At 38.3% G+C, this 17738-nt stretch overlaps 1 protein-coding gene across 9 annotated transcripts in view; it reads right to left on the bottom strand.

The window, feature by feature from the left end:
- PCLO (piccolo presynaptic cytomatrix protein) overlaps positions 1–17738 on the bottom strand; it is a 382165-nt gene that overhangs the window by 77998 nt on the left and 286429 nt on the right. For 8 of the 9 annotated variants that reach the window (XM_054844924.1, XM_054844942.1, XM_054844959.1 and 5 more), the window contains 6 exons: positions 12300–12408; positions 11630–11697; positions 8162–8373; positions 3056–3106; positions 2006–2136; positions 372–398 (listed from right to left, as the gene is read on the bottom strand). In XM_054844924.1, coding sequence (XP_054700899.1) covers positions 372–398; positions 2006–2136; positions 3056–3106; positions 8162–8373; positions 11630–11697; positions 12300–12408 — 598 coding nt within the window. Of the gene's footprint in view, positions 1–371; positions 399–2005; positions 2137–3055; positions 3107–8161; positions 8374–11629; positions 11698–12299; positions 12409–17738 lie in introns of those variants that run through there. The other variant, XM_054844976.1, reaches the window with a different exon arrangement.

Raw genomic sequence — 17738 nt, 5'->3', positions numbered from 1 at the left:
TTTCATTTCGAAAGAGTGCTTATTTCTCTTGGCAGTAACACCATTCAAAATCTTGATACTAGTTTGCAGTTAATTATTTTGCAAATTTCAGTGAATGAGAATGAATCTTTAGATATCTCTGAACTAAATTCTTCCAGACTTTAAAATAAATTTTGTTTGCAATCAGAATTTGGCCCTAGAATATTACTGCATTGCGGAGCATCAATTACTGATTTCCAGTTCCTTCTGACCTGGAAATGGGATTATTAGAGAATGAACAGCAAAACCATGCTGCAATCACGTGGCATCAAAACTCAAGAGAAATCTACAGTTCAATGACCAGGCTTATCATACCATGCATGCATACAAAAATGAAAGAGAGTACACTCTACCTTGCATTTTGGACAACCATGACTTGTCTGCATACCCAGCGTTTATAGAGTTAGGAACACAGAGGAAGCAGTATGAGAGAAAATGAGAACAGAGATGAAAGAACGTGAATAATAGGTAGTTTCTAGTATCAGAATCAAAGGAAAGAGAGGCATTAGGAAGAATAAGAAGTCTAGTATGGACTGAATTACAAATAAAAGATATTCAGTAACAATTCAGGTTTCTGCTTTCAGAAACCAGTTTGGCACTTTTGAGCAGCTTTTCATTTTCATTATTCCCTAAAACCCCAAGTTATATGCAAAATGGTAACATTGCCATGCTTTAAAATAATGAAACCAAACAAAATTAAAATCCAAATTCTTTATAACTTGGCAGCAAGTTTAAACCTATACTTAGATCTGGCTTAGACCTCTGCAGGATGAGCATCTCTCTAGTTCAGAGTCTTATTTCTACATCAGTGAACGTACCTCCAAAATTCCCAGTAAGATTGATTTGACAAGTATTTTACAAGACTCTTAGGTGCATTAAAACCTCCCTCAAGATTTAGGACCTGTTCCCATTATAGTCAGTAATAGTTTTGGGCCCACTGCCACTGAACAATATTGAATGCTGTATAGCTGGAATTAGCAAGTTACAAAAGAATACGCATGCCTTTAGTTGTACCATTCCTGTGCTTTTAGCTGTGCTTGCCCATATGCCAAATGCTGACCTGTGAGTTGAGCATCCACTTTCCTGTTACTTTGAATAGAACAGAAATATGGAATTTTAGTTGCATGCTGCTAGCCTAAGAGTCTTTTAGTATGAGTGTGATTACACAAGCAGAGAAGTTTGCAGGACTTTGTCTTTGCAATCTAAGCTCTGATCCATCAGCTCAGCTCTAGATATTGTCAGGGATGTCAGCAGGATTATTATAACCATGTACACTTATGCATACCTATGACATTCTGCATCTTTAGGGCACAAAAAAGAGTTATCATATTGCTGATACAGAAACATATCTTTTAAAGGAAACATTAATGACTTATTTGTAATTACAGAGTCTAAAAAAGCAATGCTCTGTGAAAAAGTGATTAATGATTTGTATAGTCATTAGATACAAAATTACCAGAATTTCTAAACCCACATTTTAGCTCTTAAAGAAAAAAGCCATAAAAAAATCACATGGAATGAATGTTTTCTCTAAAGTATTTCTCATCTTTGATATTATACTGCAAGCTTTAATTTATCTCAGATACTGTAAGTCTGCATGTTTGCAAATCTGTCCCAAATTCAGATTGTCTTGAGCTGAAGCAACAATTCCATTTTAACCTTAACATGCAGCTACAGAAAGTAGTACATATATTTAGGACATTTCAGTAGAGTTTGTTGTTCTTTTAATACATATTTTTGCATATATTAGAATTTTTAAATGGCAACATAAAAAAAAATTCTACAGGAATGATCGTGAAGTCTAGAGGTCATTAGCAAAGGATGCACATCCTCCTGGGAATAGGATCTGGCTCTATTAAAAATCCACCATTTTTCCTTGTGCTGTACCTGGATTTTCTATAGCAGTAACTCTCAGTTCTGTTTGTTAGGGACAAGTTACAAACCCAAGTTAAAAGAAAGTTCAGATTAAGATTTCTCCTCCACTTACCCTCTCCCTGGAAGAAGATAAACTTTAACGAAGGGGTCAGAATAGCCATTGTTGTCTCTGGGCGCAAGGTTTCTTGCCTGAAGGATGTGGATGATAAGGTTGCCAAGGTGTTTGTCATAGTTGATTTGAAGCTACAGAATGCATTAAAACACAGTAAAATTATTTGTTATTTTTACTTCTTAATTGATTCAATACCTCTCCAAAATCCTTTGACTAAAATGAGTTTTAGACATTTACTTTGGTTGGAAATAAACACATTTTAGAAGTTTCTGCCTCTCTCTCCTGACTAGAATGAGTATGCTGGATCTTGAAACAAATTTTGCTTTCAAAGTCTGCCAGTACTGGTTAAAAAAAAAAAAAAAAAAAAAAAGGAATTTATCTATTCCAGTCAGCAAAAAGTAGATTAAATATGAACCCTTGATATTATTCTGAGCAATAGCCAGCTTATTGAGTAGGAATTACACAAATTCTGACTACCTGGAGCCCAAGATCAGGAAGGAAGTTATAATACTACGGAAAGACCCTTAGTACTAGTACAGGAGAGAGGGATGAATTGAGAAAACGAAAGACAGCAATCTACAGGAAACAGGGCTTCATTTATTTTGCTGCTCCCAGTTCCACTGTTTTAAAAAACTAGAGTAAAGTCAGTTTACATAAGAGAGAACCACAATCTTGGTTGGCATCACATGGAAATGAATCCACTGCACTATGAGAAACCCACAGCAGTCTTTGCTTAAATTTAGAGATTCTGGGAATTTCTGAAGTAAGCCACAATAAGTGCTCAAAGATTAAAGATTAGAATGATTTCAACTACGTTTTTAGCCCTTTCAGGAACAGCAGCATTTCCTGTGTTGTTTGAGTTTCACGAGCTAACATTAAAGACAGAATTGAAAATCTAGCACTGACATACATTAATGACATTTCAAGGGGTTGCAGTTGAATGAGAAATCAGTTAACGGAGAGGTGGTTTTCTGCAAACTTATTCATCAGAAAAATGCAGCGAATAGCAACAACTACGTATTTACAACACAGCAAAAACTCTGTATTTACCTGAATTTCTCCAGTGATTGGATGGGAAGCAGATTTTGTAGTTTCAGTGGGCTGCAGATTAAAATACATAAATAAGTGCATAGGTACACACTCACAAATATACTTATATGCATATTGGAAATAATAGATTTTCAAAGTTCACTTTTTCAACAGGTGTTGTTTATATTGCTCTATTGCCACATATTTTTAAAAACCATTTAATTGTTTCCAATATGTATGCTCAAAACTAATAGTTACGGTATTTCATCAGCACTTAAGAGTCCAGCCCAGCCATTTTAATCCAGCTTCACGCAAGCGCAGAATCAGACAACTCGAACACCAAAGTCTTTACAGTCTGGGCAGACTGGTCACACAGGGAGGTGCGGGGAGAACAAGACATACAGCATTAACCTTGTCTAACAAAAGTGAATGTTGCAAAGAGAAACCAAATACCATGTCAAGCACAACACGGGCATATTTCTATTGAAAGGCGGAGGTTACACTAGTTTAAATTGAGTTAAAATGAAAGTGGGGAGAAGGAATGGAAAGAACGGTATGAAAACTGAGTGACGTGTGTGGATTTCACAATTGCAAGCCATCTCCAATAATATTTTTTTCTTTATTCTGTGTTTTCTGATAATCAATTCAGCTACACCATTTAATCTTCAAATTCCTCCACACACTTTCCATGACATGGAATTTTAATTTTCTGTCCTCCCTTTCACGACGCTGTATAATCTTGCCTGTTCCTCTCTATTCTCTATCACTGACCTTCTTTAAGTTGCTGACAAAAACAATAAAATCCTCAGTGTCTTTTTTCCCCCCTTACTTCCCTCCTGTTAGTAGATGGAAAATAATATCACCATTGGCTTCAAATCCTGGAGTCTCAAAAATAGGCTGTTCTGTTAAACTGTAGTGCCCTTGAGCCACCCTGGACCTACTTCTAAACTGCAAGCCATCAGTCAAGCAAGAAAGCCCTCTCTGGTTCAGTAACAGGATTTGAATATTTTTGCATTCTCTCCACATCTGCTTCCTTGGTTGATGCAGCAGAAAACAAAGGATGCAAACAAGGACAAACTTATTGTTCTCTGAAGACTGACCTGGAAGTCATCTTTTCCTATTTTTCCAGATGTGACCAGCAGCCTGACATATTATTCTGTGTAATTAGGATTTCTTTCACTTTCTGAGAAGAGTAAACCCCATCTGCCTATTTTGTGCTGCCCTAGCCTCCAAAAAACCCTTAGAGATTTTCTCAGGATGTTGGATATGAATTGTTTTAGCTTGTCTCCCACACCAGAGCATGAAGTTAAAGTGATGCACTACCCTATTCAGGTTTGCGATGAAGAAACATCCCCTCACTCAGATCTGCAGACCACAACTAACCAGAAAAATCCCAGCCAAACACTAGCACAACAAAAAACAAGGGAGAAAACCAGCCCAAACATGCCTGTTTTATAGTTATATTTACTGCCTTCTGTTATCTTATTTTTGGTGGTTTTACATGCTTTACCTTACTTTCTAGATGTGTTTCTTTATGAACAAAAACTTTTTCGGAAAAAAAAATGTTGATTTTTCTGGAAATGCATATGCCTCTCAAAAATAATTTTGGTAGAAAATTTTTAGATCAGCTTTTCTTGATACCTTACAAAGCTCTTAAAGAAGTGTAATCCCTCTAACAGCTAAAATAGGTCGTCAGTAGTTTATAAAATGCTCTGAATCTTGAATGACATTTTAGACTGATAGCAAACTACTCCTACAACCTGTTTGGTCCTTGAAAGAATATTCAAAGACAGAATTTCACTCCTTTTGCCAAAGACAGAAATCTACCTGAGCATCATGCAAACTTTCAAAGTAGGGCTTAAATGGCTTACATTTCTCATACTTTACCTCTACGAATGGATTTTATTATACTTTAATAGTTCTGACCTCAATCAGTACTACAAAATAACATGGAATTAGCTGTGCTGTGGTTACAAAATCATTGTCAGATATTCTAAATGCTCTAATTTTTCAGAAGTTTGAATAGCAAAAATAATGAGCTTGTTCACCCTAAATATCACGTAATACAGAAAGTATTAGCAGTGATACTGTAGAAGGAGTTCAGAGAAAGGGGACTGGGCTTGCTGAATTTGTTTGGGGACTTCCAAAGCTGGGTAAAGTGAAGTTTCCTTTAGCTGTGCAGTTACTTTGCTTTCATCTACTTGTTTGTAAAAATGAATGTGCATTTTAAAGTTTCTATATCATTAAATCTCTGTTTTCATTTACAAGGTTGTGATTCAGCATATTAAACATTTTGTTTTCTCTCTGATGTCAGCTAATTTAAAACTGACCGTGAAAAACTACCCAAATATTTCAAAGAAATATGAATAATTTAGGCTGAAAGAGATCTCTCAAGGTCATCTGATCCAATCTCCAGCTTGGAGCTGGGCCAACTTTGAAGTTGGATCTGGATTGAAAGGCAGAGATGCATTTGCATCTAAAAGTATCTTTCTTTATCAGGGCCTCCGTGAGGATTAGTTTGAAAAGAAGGAAAAGCATTTCACTGCTGACTTCTCTAGGAGCTAACAGATCTGAGGATTTAGAGAAACAACCTATTCTTCAAGATCCAAAGACAATTAAATGTTTCTATTGGGCCTTTATATCCTTGATGTAATCTGCACCGTAGAATGATCACGCATTTACATTACAAAAGAAACAGCTCTGCACAGGATATAAGCAGCTCAAAGCTCCCAAAGGTTAAATCTCTCCTGTGATGGCTAATCTAATTTCATTCTAATTTCTTTTGATACTCCCTGCACGCACTCACACATCCTGTGTAAGAGCCGGTGCTTTGTAATGCCATCACACCTGCTGGGGAAGGCTGCCATTACCATGATGTCAAACTTGTTAAAGCCAGGCTCTGATGCTATACACTATCACTCTCTGAAGTAATGGGACAAAACATTAAATATGAGAAAATGGGCACCACAGAATATCAAAGAAACTCCTACAACAGTTCTGGAGTGTATATTCTATACCAAAAAAGCTTAAAAATAAAAAGAAAAAAAAGATTTTACTTGCTATATATAAGAACAGTTGCAAACCCAACTACCTGGGGTTTGGATATTTCCTCTGTCATGATACTTTGGCAAGGCCGCAGCCTGCCTAGAAATGCTGTCAGCCCAAGGCAAAGAGCCGTTCCAGAAAGGATGAGCAGTAGCTCTTTCTAACAGAGTCAACACCATTATAAACTTGGCCTGCAGTCAATGAACAGAAACTATACGAGTCAACATCAGCTACGGTTGTTATGAAAGAAATGCATCTCAATGTGATTTTCAGAAATAGGCAAAGAATGTTTTAATATTTACCTGATTAGTTTTGACTTTTGCATCCCCTACATAAAGGCATTAGTTTTAATAATTTTTTGTTTCATCTTCATAAGCCTCCAGCTGAATTTTCATAAAAGATTACTAAATCTTCTGTGAAGCAGGAAATGAAATTTATGCATCTAACTTGAGGTGACCCGCTACAGTGCCAAAGCTGGGAACCCAGTCTTCTTCTCATGTGGACCGAGAGAGGCACCTCTCTAGGACACAATGCACATCAGGGATTTGTGGATCTCCATATACTATGCAGCCAATTTAGGAGTGAGATTCATCTAATCAAATGAAAGGGGTTTCAGTGTAGATAGTGACATCTGCACTGAGTCCTGCCCCCTCCTCTCCATGCAGTGCATGGACTTCAACAGCAGGTTTCATCCAGTCTCATGAATTGCACTTCAGAAGTGTATTATTCTCGCTGGTAAACACAAATCACATGACAAACTAGTTCATAGGTAGATGTTTACAATATCCAGAGTAAGGTGTAATGAAACCAACTATTAACGTGTTGATTAGGCAATTCAGCCAGATACCTGAAGTCAGGTGCAGTAAATCTTGACATACGGATTTAACTTGTGAATCATAGACCTGAATTAGTTCATAAAAAGTCTATGGAAATTGTGGCAAGACAGAATTACTATCCAAAAAATCCTGGTCAATAAATACATTTATAGTTTGTGCTATATTGCTGGATGAAAGAAATTTTTGCATTTCCTCTCACAAGAAAGTTATGTAAGTGTGTCAAAGAGCTACATGAGATGAGCAGACACCATTTGCTGGTTTTTGTTTGTACAGTACCTAATGCATTTGGAGTTCAAATCACAGTCATAGCTTCAACAGCACAAAAATACAAACATAACACTAATGCAGTAGGAACCTGACAGTCCCAAGAAGGAATAAAGAAACAGAGAAATGAATATCTAGAAAGCACCTTGTTTGCAATGTGAAGCTTTGCTTCCAATAGTAAGACAGTGAGAAGCTGAGTGTTCAGGATAGCAATCAGCTTTAGCTATCTTGCAAATTGCTTAACTAAATGCAGTTTTCACAGGACTGATTTTCAGTTCAGGTGTTAAATTTTTTGACAAAAAAATGCAAAAATGTGACAGATGACTTTATGATCTAGTTTTCAGTTTCAACTGTGAAAAAATGTTACTAAATTCCCACTCTGCCCTTTCCAGGTGTGCAGGTGGGTGCACAAGGAGAAAGTTCAGCTGAGAAATGGACAGGATGTGGCAAAGAAAATGAGAAATCATGCTTAACAAATTCACAGGAATTAAATAGTGACAAAACACATTTTGATGGTAAATTTATTTTTCATTTTTTCCCTGGCTATCAGAGAAATGCCTAATATTGCTAGGATTATTCATAGCTTGTAACACTTCAAACAGTAGCTTAGAACAGAGAGGGAAATTATGGTTTTAGTAATATCGGCTTCTTCTGTGCAACTAGTACCTCACCATCATGTAGGATGCACTTAAAAAGCAACAGCAATGAAGAATGAAAAGGCCAATTATTTTGCTTAAAAACAATAATATTAAGTTTGAGAAATCTGTTTTCAGAGGGGGTCCAATCTTCTATGACCTTGGATAAATTGCATAATCTCCTTTCCTTGTGTCCAAACTCTACATGTTAACGGAAATACTTATCACTGTCATGGAAATGAATTCATCAATATGTGCTGTGATTTCTTGCTACACTAAAGAAGATAAATAGGCAGTTTCTTCTTGTCATCGACATGTTATTGCCTCATAACTGAGAAGATTCTTACCTTGCTGCTGTGACGCTTTTTGCTCACTGAGGGAGAACCAGGCTGACCAGGGCTGGGAACAGCGCTGGAGGTGGCAGAAGTGGTTCCAGAATGAACATGAGATCCCTTTTCCACTCCTGAGGAAGCAACCAGAGGCGACTGCTGTAGAGAAACCTTTTGGAGCTCTGCAGCCAGCTGCTTGGGATCAACCCCTGGGGACTTCGCTTTATCTACTGGATTAAAGAGAGCTTTGTATTGGTAATTGCTAGCACATTCAAATCCATCTCATCATGGTACAGGGACAGGATAATGATCTTTACAAATATTCCTATCATTTGCTTGTATACTTTGAAGACACAAAAGGCAACCTATAAAAAAAAGATGTCTCCCTCACAACATCAACATCCCAATTCCAACCTTTCTACTCAACATGCTGTCAACTAGTGTTACTTGTCTCACAAGTTTTCTGAGAAGGTTACTCTCTAGCCGAAGAAAAAATAGACCTTGCTGATCATGCTGAATCATACTGGAGCAAATTACAGTTTTAAAAACCAGCCACTGCTAACTTGCACTGTTTAGAACTGGTTCAGTTTTGCCAAGTATCTGAACTTTGTTGTAATAAGCTTTAATCTCAACTTTTTTTTTTTTTTTTAATCAACAGGACGTTGAATAAAACTGAATTCTGCTCCTGAGATAATTTATACAAAAATAAAGAGAAAAGGAGCTCAAATCTTTAGCACCACAAATTAATCAAAGCAGAATAAAATGAAAACATATGAGGAGTAAAAGCCCTGATTCATCTTTCCTTACTACACACACCTATGCAATGCATCTGTGGTAGGAGTCCGATTGCCCTCCCTGCTGCCCAGGAGTGAATGGGAAGAATTTACGCTTTGTAGATGGCAATCCCCATTTAATAGAGAAATGAGGTCAAGTAATTTTTATATGTGCCTTAAAGTGCATAAAGTTAAAAGGATAAGCTCAGCTTACTTCCCAGGTTCTCAGAAGTATGAGAGGTTTAAGGCAATGTGTTAGCCTTATCCTGCCTGCTAGGCTGTATTTGGTTTTAATTTCTAGAGGGAACGGAGATTATTCCCTTCCAAAGCACAAACATCCTGCAAAACCTCAGAGGTGATGGCAAGAAGGACTTGGCTTGGGAGCAGAAGGGACTCTGCAGAGTTGTTCCAACTCAGAAACCACTAAAAGATTGCTAGACTAGGAGGACACATGCCTGAAAGAATGGGGGAATTTACTTTTATTTCTGTTCTTTCTCATTTTGAGTTTTGTCCATGAATAAAAAATATTGTTTATTCTATCTTCTATCCTTCCAAACCCCAATTTCAGTGTCTGTGAATGCCTTTGGTGTTTTTTATATGCTCACTAAGAAAAAAATTGTGGGTAATTCTGCCTCAGTGCTCTGTCGGACTCAGTGTTCACTTTCAATTTATATAAATAACAGCCAATTTCAACAAAAGGTAGCTTGATGGTAAGTATATTAATAGATGGGAAGAGTTGCACAGTCAGAAAATGAAGAATTTAATTAATTCAAGTAACTTGTGTACTGATTGATAAAAAAGCAGCCATGAAACCACAGAACTCAGAATGGACCCATGAGAAGCTGAGTGTAACACTCTTTTAATTGGCACTGAGCTTGTTGAAGGGCTGCGTTACTAGTAAGATTGTGGATGCTGGTTCAAAGTTAGATTAGATAAAACTGGAACCTGCAGTCATGGTATTGACTGAACAGAAGGGAATCCCCCCCAAAAGCACTGCCATATTAGAAGTCACATAACAAAACAAAGTTTCATAGAATCATCGAATATCAGGTTGGAAGGGACCTCAAGAATCATCTAGTCCAACCATTCTTGACAAAAGCTCTGTCTAAACAAAAGCTCCATCTAGACAAGGTGGCCCAGCACCCCATCTAGCTGAATCTTAGAAGTGTCCAATGTTGGGGAATCCACCTCTTCCCAGGCAGATTATTCCAATGGTTGATTGCTCTCATGAAAAATTTTCCTCTTGAGTCCAATCAGAATCTCCTCAGGAGTAACTTGCACCCATTAACCCTGGTCTTTTCCATGTGACTCCTTGTAAAAAGGTATTCTCTGTCTTCTCTGTAGCCACCCTTTAAGTACTGGAACATGGTGATGAGATCACTCTTAAGCCTTCTTTTTTCAAGGCTGAACAAACCCAATTCTCTCAGCCTTTCCTCATATGGCAGGCTTCCCAGTCCTTTGATCATCCTGGTGGCCCTCCTCTGGACCCTCTCCAGCGTGTCCACTTCTCTTCTTTGTAGTGGGTACCAAAACTGAACACAGTAGGGGCCAAAACTGAACACAGAACAAAGTGCTGCCTATTGTATCCCTGTATCCCAGTAAATACTGTATTTTCACCACTAATAACAGGCCACGAACTTTGTGTTAAGCTAACATAGGCCTTAGGACTTGTTGTCTGTTATTTGGACTTGCTCCAGTTTGCTAGGAGTTTTGTTTTAGCTTGTCCGGCTGCAACAGCAATTGTCTAATGACCAGATGGCTATGACCTTAATTTGTCTGAGTTACACTTCACCTTGTGTAATTATGCAGTATAATGTCTACTGTTAATAATTTTGATGTATAAAGGCACAACAGTAATTGCACTGTGTAGACTGAAGTATTTCAGACTCCAGATTAATGATGCAGTTTATAGAAGCACAGGCCTGGCATGACAGCAGAGTGATGCAAGGTTTGGGCACAGGATGATGATAGCTGAGGCCCCAGGGATACCAGCAACTTGCCGGTCAGTTACTGACACTAATGCAAACTTGGGAACTGGGCAAAATCAATTTTAGGGGCAACAGAAGGAACACAGAACAAGAGTATATCACATGCGAAGAGTACAATATCCAGTCAAGTCATAAGTAACGAGGAGCTGCTGACTAGTGAGGAAACAGCAAGGCATACTAGAAAACATAAAAAAAGGCCCCAAGCAGATCCTGAAGCGAAGAGGAAGGAATCATCAACATCTTCCACCTCCCAGCAAGGAGGAGTCAAAAGCTCTCACCACAAACATCACACTCCTCCCAGCAAATTCCTCGGGACGCTGTCAACTTGCTGCAATGGCCCCTGAGTGAGAGCACTGCCCGCAGGGCCCGGAGAAGCTGCTGAAGGGGCACATTATCCACAGTTTTCTGTGGCATGTATAGATGGAGGGGTAGCTAGCAGGAGATTTTCCCTGGATAACAAATGTTAGCTGCTGTACTGTTACTGAGAGTTCCCTTGTATTAATTAGATATGTAGACTGTGTCAGCATGGATTGAACTGGGCTAATAATAATAACCACCAACAATAAAAGCTTGTCTTTGTATATAAGGTGTGGTCCCCTTTCTGCCCATGGCAAGATTTGGGATGTAACACCTGAGCTTGCAATGCTAATACCCTAGCTTATTTCAAATCCAGTTTTCAGCTGCTACCTGGTCCTCCAATATCAAAGCAACAACTTATCACTTACCTGCCTTTACTGGCTCGTGCAGCTCCAGGTGCTGGGGATTCTCAGAGTCCGAGAGCATGTTCAGGTCCCTAAAGAAAGCAATGAGAAGCCTGAGACAAAAGAAACTCTTTCCTCATACCCTCATTATTGTATTAAGTAGATAAATGAATAGTGGTTCATGACAGAAAGCAGCTCCCAAGCATGGCCCCTTCTTAGCTGATACGTATTTGCAATGCTGCTAAAGAGCTGAGAAGAAAAGGTTCTTTTAAGGTGAAATCTTTAATGAGTGAATGCAAGTTTATATGTTTCTTATGATGCTTAAATGACTTTCATCTAAAGGATACAGATTTCAGTAAAAGTCAAGTTAGTGCTAAACTACCATCTTTTTCTAACCCCAGTAAATTCAGTGAATTGTATGTGTATCAATGAGAGGACATTGTGGCCTGACAATGGAGATATCATTATTTATAAAAGCATAACCCCTAACATCTGCCTCAGCTTATCTTTCCTTATGACTTTAAAAGAAAAAAAAAAGAACAGACCTCCCACACTCACAGTCAACTCTTGCTAATTATTACATTGACGCTTCGTGCTAACAAAGGTTCCACCTTAACAACTGTAAATTTAAAAAAAAAAAAAAAGCCATGAAAAGCCAAAAAAAATGGAAACAGAAAGATGGGGAAAAACTCACAGTCTTACACATATTTCTGCTTCCCCACTCTGTTGAATAATAATGCTCTGGACTTCTTCATAAGTTTTCCCAGTCAAGGGGATGCCATTCCATTCCAGCACCTGCATTCCTAAGAAGGCAAAAGAGCATGAGGTCAAGCGCTCAGATTTCGACAAAGGCATCAGACAGACTGCTTTGACAAGAAGATTTGATGTGAATGTTGTTTAAATGGCACAACATTAGCAAAGCTCTTTCAATTCACGCAAATTAGACTGTTGAATGCTACTGTCCCATCAGCTATAACTTACCTGTTGAAACAAGGCAGGGGATTAATTTCTATCTGATTCAAACTATACATGCACTCTCTACAGTCTGGTTTTAACGACAGTGAAAAACTTTTGCAATATCAAAAACATGCACACCTACCAACATAGCAAGAAACCAAAATATTTTACTTATCAGACATTTCCTGGCCAGCCATGGTCTTGGAAGATAACTGTTGCCTACAGTGGCACATTGCTGTTAAGAACTTGAGCCTCAAAATGGGACTAAATTTGTAAATGTGATTTGGTAATTCAAATACTTTTTCTCTACTTTTTCACTTAAGAAAATACAACAAGATGAAGGCAGTTGGGCAAACTGACTTTAAATGAAAATTGTACTTCCACATTTCAAACATCAGCCTGGAAATATTCAGGTTTAAATTTTTCTTCCATATCTTTTCTAATAAAAAAGTGACAGAGCAGAGGAACATAATTCATTGTGGAAGATAGGAACAGAGCTATGATAAACAGGCTGAAGAATACTGTATACTGATCTAATCTGTTATGTCTTCCAAGTGTCTCAGGACTGAGCCAGGAGACTTGGTATGGAGCAAGGTATTGCTATAAGGAAATTTTATACTCAGTTTTTACAGAGTCAATCCCTCTATAAATCATGGGAAATGTATCCTGATAAGATGAGAAATCTTTTGGTTACAGTAAAATGCTTACAAAAAGCAAACTGTAGATTCATATTTGGGAGTTGCAACTCAGGTTCTGAGAGCTGCATTCATATTCTGAAGTAGTCATAAGGATGACGTCAAAGAGATTAACTTCTCACTAATGTACAAATGTCAAAATCCAAGCTTCAGGCTCTAGAGGAAAAAATTGCTTAATGGGACAAGATACTGAATTCGTAATAGTCCACTGAAAGCAATGTATGACAAAACATCTGAAAACCACATCATCCACACAGCAAGGAAAACCACAAACACTTAGCTTGCTACCACTTACACGGATAAAACCAAGTCTTCACCTGGGTCATATTTTTATTTCAAAATCCTGTGCTGTTGCATATAACAAATGGGAAAAATAATGAAGTGAAATGTGGAGATAAACTCATAGGAAAACAAGCTGCTAAAAAAACTATGAGAATTGTTCATGGAATAAAGCAGATGAAATTATTTGACAACAAAAGAATATGAGAAACAAAGACTATAACTTTATAATAAAAAAAATTTCATAGGATTCCTTGAATTAGGATTTGAAGTATCAGATCTGCTTATAACTTTTCTCAGTAAGAATGTATCATTTTGTTTGCAGCAATTTAGAGAAATACAGGCTGTGCAGAATGACTAACAAGTGATGCTCAGAAGGCAGTAAAGCCAGCTGCTTACTGCCAAAATAGATTTGTCTTTTCCTAAAATTTAGCCCCTTTCATTTACCAGCCATTATTCAAAAGCATGATCTTGCTTTTGCTTGTTAGAGCAGATCTGGTTTAAAGCTCAGTTCCTCTGGAATAAAGCAGTAGTAATTATGAATAAATGCAGCTCCCCCTGATTTTCTGCCACACAAATATAACAGCATGCACTCTGTCTTTAGAAGGCTTCTAGAAAGGAAGGAACTGAAGTTATTTTTTTTTCCTATCAATGTGTGCCTTCATAATCTATCGTGGCATAGGATGTTGAGTATGACAGGATGAACCTCTTGAGTAAGCCAAGCCAAGCCACCACTTCTATGTATTGGCAAAGAACAAGAATAAAACTGGAAAGTTTTAGATATTTCAGAATGTGATTAACAACCTTTTGTAAAAAAACAAACAAACAAACCCAAAAAACCACTATGTTGACAAAATGCATCCAGCTACCTTCCTGGTTTTATCACATCCTGCTTGCAATGGCTTCAGAAGAAAATTTACCAGGGGAGCTGTAAGGCTATCATCAATGACTTGCTTTAATTTAAAAGACCAGCAGGAAGAGCCTAGCTGAGTACCACTGCAGCACTAGAATTTGGAAATCAAGTCTAATTTCCACTGGTGAGAGATTCACTACTGAGTGCAATGGCACTGCAGTCACTCACTTGGTCAGTAAGGCCAAGCACACGTGAACAAAGCAGCAAACCGAAAGGAAATTGAATCTCAGCAGCCTTGGCTCACACAGAGATCCATTTAAGCTGTCAGTATATGGGTATATTCTTTTTATTGGCTGCCTTGTGGATTCATGAATGTTTAAAATCAAAGCAATTTAAACATGACTTAATTGATCTGACTGATAGCCCTGGGGTCTAAGGAAAAAAAAATTTAGGCAAGAAGATGATTTCTCTTTTCTTAAGGAGTAACTGCTAAATACCTTTTGGTGGAAAAAAAACACTGCTACAAAGAAAACCTTTAGGAGGAATGTGAGTCTAATCAATAAAAAGAGAAAAAATGGTACCAAGAAGTCACAGGAGACTGGTGATAATAAAGTTTTTTGCCTTGAAAACTATCACATCCTGTAACTAGTCTGTGGTTTTTAGGACATGTTAATCAGATTTCCAAAACTTTGTATGCTTCAAACCACCAGTTTAGTAGACAAAAAAAACCCCAAAAACCCACAAACAGGAAGATGAGAAAACTTACATTGCTCCATAAGAATTCTGCTGACTGAGGAAGAACTAGTAATTGCCCTGATAATTGAATCCATAACTTCTTCTAGCATCTTTTTATATTTTATCTTATATGGCTACCTCCCACATTTATGGTGAGCAATGACTTATTTTTAGTAATATCAACTCCAACAGTCAGCAGACCAGCTTTATACATCAAGACCCCGTCCCTGCTCCACTAAGTGTGCCTACACACATGATTTTCTGTCTTTTGGGCATCTACTTTGCAATCCCAACCACAAATACAGGCTGGGCAGAGAAGATTGAGAGCAGCCCTGAGGAGAAGGACTTGGGGCTGCTGGTGGATGAGAAGCTTGACATGACCCAACAATGTGCATTTGCAGTGCAGAAAGCCAACCATATCCTGGGCTACATCACAAGAAGCATGACCAGCAGGTGAAAGGAGATGATTCTGCCCCTCTACTCCGCTCTCATAAGACCTCACCAGTGTGTTCAGCTCTGGGGTCCTCAACATAGGAAGAACATGGAGCTGTTGGAGAGAGTCCAGAGGAGGCCGCAAAGATGATCAGAGGGCTGGAGCACCTCTCCTGTGAAGACAGGCTGAGAGAGTTGGGGTTGTTTAGCCTGGAGAAGAGAAGGCTCCGGGAAGACCTCAGAGCAGCCTTCCAGTACCTGAAGGGGTCTACAGGAAAGATGGTGAGGGACTGTTTACAAGGGCATGGAGTGATAGGACGAGGGGTAATGGCTTTAAATTGGAGGAGGGTAGATTTAGATTAGATATAAGGAAGAAATTTTTTATGATGAGGGTGGTGAGGCACTGGAACAGGTTGTCCAGAGAAGCTGTGGATGCCCCATCCCTGGAAGTGTTCAAGGCCAGGTTGGATGGGGCTTTGGGCAACCTGGTCTAGTGGAGGGTGTCCCTGTCCATGGCAGGGAAGTTGGAACTAGATGGTCTTTGAGGTCCCTTCCAACCCAAACAATTCTGTGATTCTATGATTCTATGATACTTCATGGTGACATTTAGAACCTGGAATCAGAAGTTCTTTGTCATTTCCCACTGATTACAAAATGATTATTGCAGAGAGGGAAACTCATACATTCATAACTGCCATGGAGATATCCACATTTAGCTACACTAATACCATCTTTTCCCTTTAAAAAAAAAAAGTTACAGTCCTACTGTATTGAAAGAGAGAAAGAAGCCAATTGTGTTCATATATTCTTGCATTTGCATCTGTTATTGGACACAGTTGGAGATATTAAAATCTTAATGTACCTTTGCTCTGACACAGTATAACCATTGTGTTCTTCTTTCTAAGTACCAAATAAATATCTCAAAGGCTCCTGTATTTGTTATAGTTGCTGCTCTCAGTGCTTAAACTAAGTGCTTGTTCCTGGAGGGAGGGTCAGTGCTCACGTTGCAGAAGTGAGGAAGGGCTCACGTTTCACCAAAACCCTCACAGGAAGGAGAGGGTGGAATTTTGTTGTATTGCATACTTAATACATACAGCTTAATGCTGTTCAAGATTGCCAGGCTCTTTTTAGCAACTAGTAAAGTGTTAACTTTTATTATTTTTGTTTAGGCATGAAAAGGCCAATTAACTGTTAACAGATAACAGTAACACTTGAAAACTCTGCAGAAATTATTTTCTTTTTCTGACATTTTGACTAGTCATTTGACAGCTTATGAAATGGAAGCTAAGTACTGGTGAAACGTGAAATCTGCTTGTAACAGTAAGGAGTCAGCGACTATCGAGAGGTAGCTTCTATCAGCCCAGGCATGAAAGTACTTTAAATAATTACCTGGGGTCCCTGGGGAGCATTCAGCGTGCTTTATTGATCCTGGAAGATCTGTGAAATTTTGGGGAAGAGAATTCTTGGGTAGAAAGTTTTAATAATGTGGAAAAAAGTTGAGTTTGGACTCAAACCTAGGGCCAGACTTGAGCTTACAAGACTATATACAATTTCTCAGGAGCCTGAGTAAAACTGTATCCAAATATCAGGAGCTGGTCTACTGAAATTTGCTTGGACTGGCCACATGGTTTGAACTGGGAGATATTTTTTATTGCTCATGCTAACCAACTAAGCCCTCTAATAGCTGACTATTTAGATTTATAAACATCATACGTGTATCAGCTGTCAGAAAAAAATGCTTGCATAATAGCAATGACTATGTTGGTACTGCTCCCTGTTCAGTCTTGTGCAATGTTTTACAGCTGCTTAATCAAGAAGTGCAAAATGCAGCTCACTCCTAATGTTCAACTGCCTGCATAAAATAAGGCACTTTTTAATCTTAAATTTTTCCATGTGTTTACAAGTCTTGCAAAATTGTACATTGTCCAGAGAGGTTGTGGAGTCTCTATCCTTGGAGATGTTCAAAACCCAACAGGACAGCCCTGGGCAACCTGCTCTCACTGACCTTGCTTTGAACAGGGAGCTTGAACCAGGTGCTCTCCACAGGTGCTTTCCAGCCTCCACTATTTTGTGATTCTGTGTAAAATAGTTACATTTTTCTTTATAGACTATACTAATGTTTTATCCATCTATGCTGTAGCTCTATGTATCAAAGAAAGCAGAAATAGCTACAGATATTAGA

The sequence above is a fragment of the Grus americana genome, chromosome 1, assembly GCF_028858705.1.
Source record: "Grus americana isolate bGruAme1 chromosome 1, bGruAme1.mat, whole genome shotgun sequence".
NCBI lineage: Eukaryota > Metazoa > Chordata > Aves > Gruiformes > Gruidae > Grus > Grus americana.
This window is presented reverse-complemented; position numbering and strand designations above follow the sequence as displayed.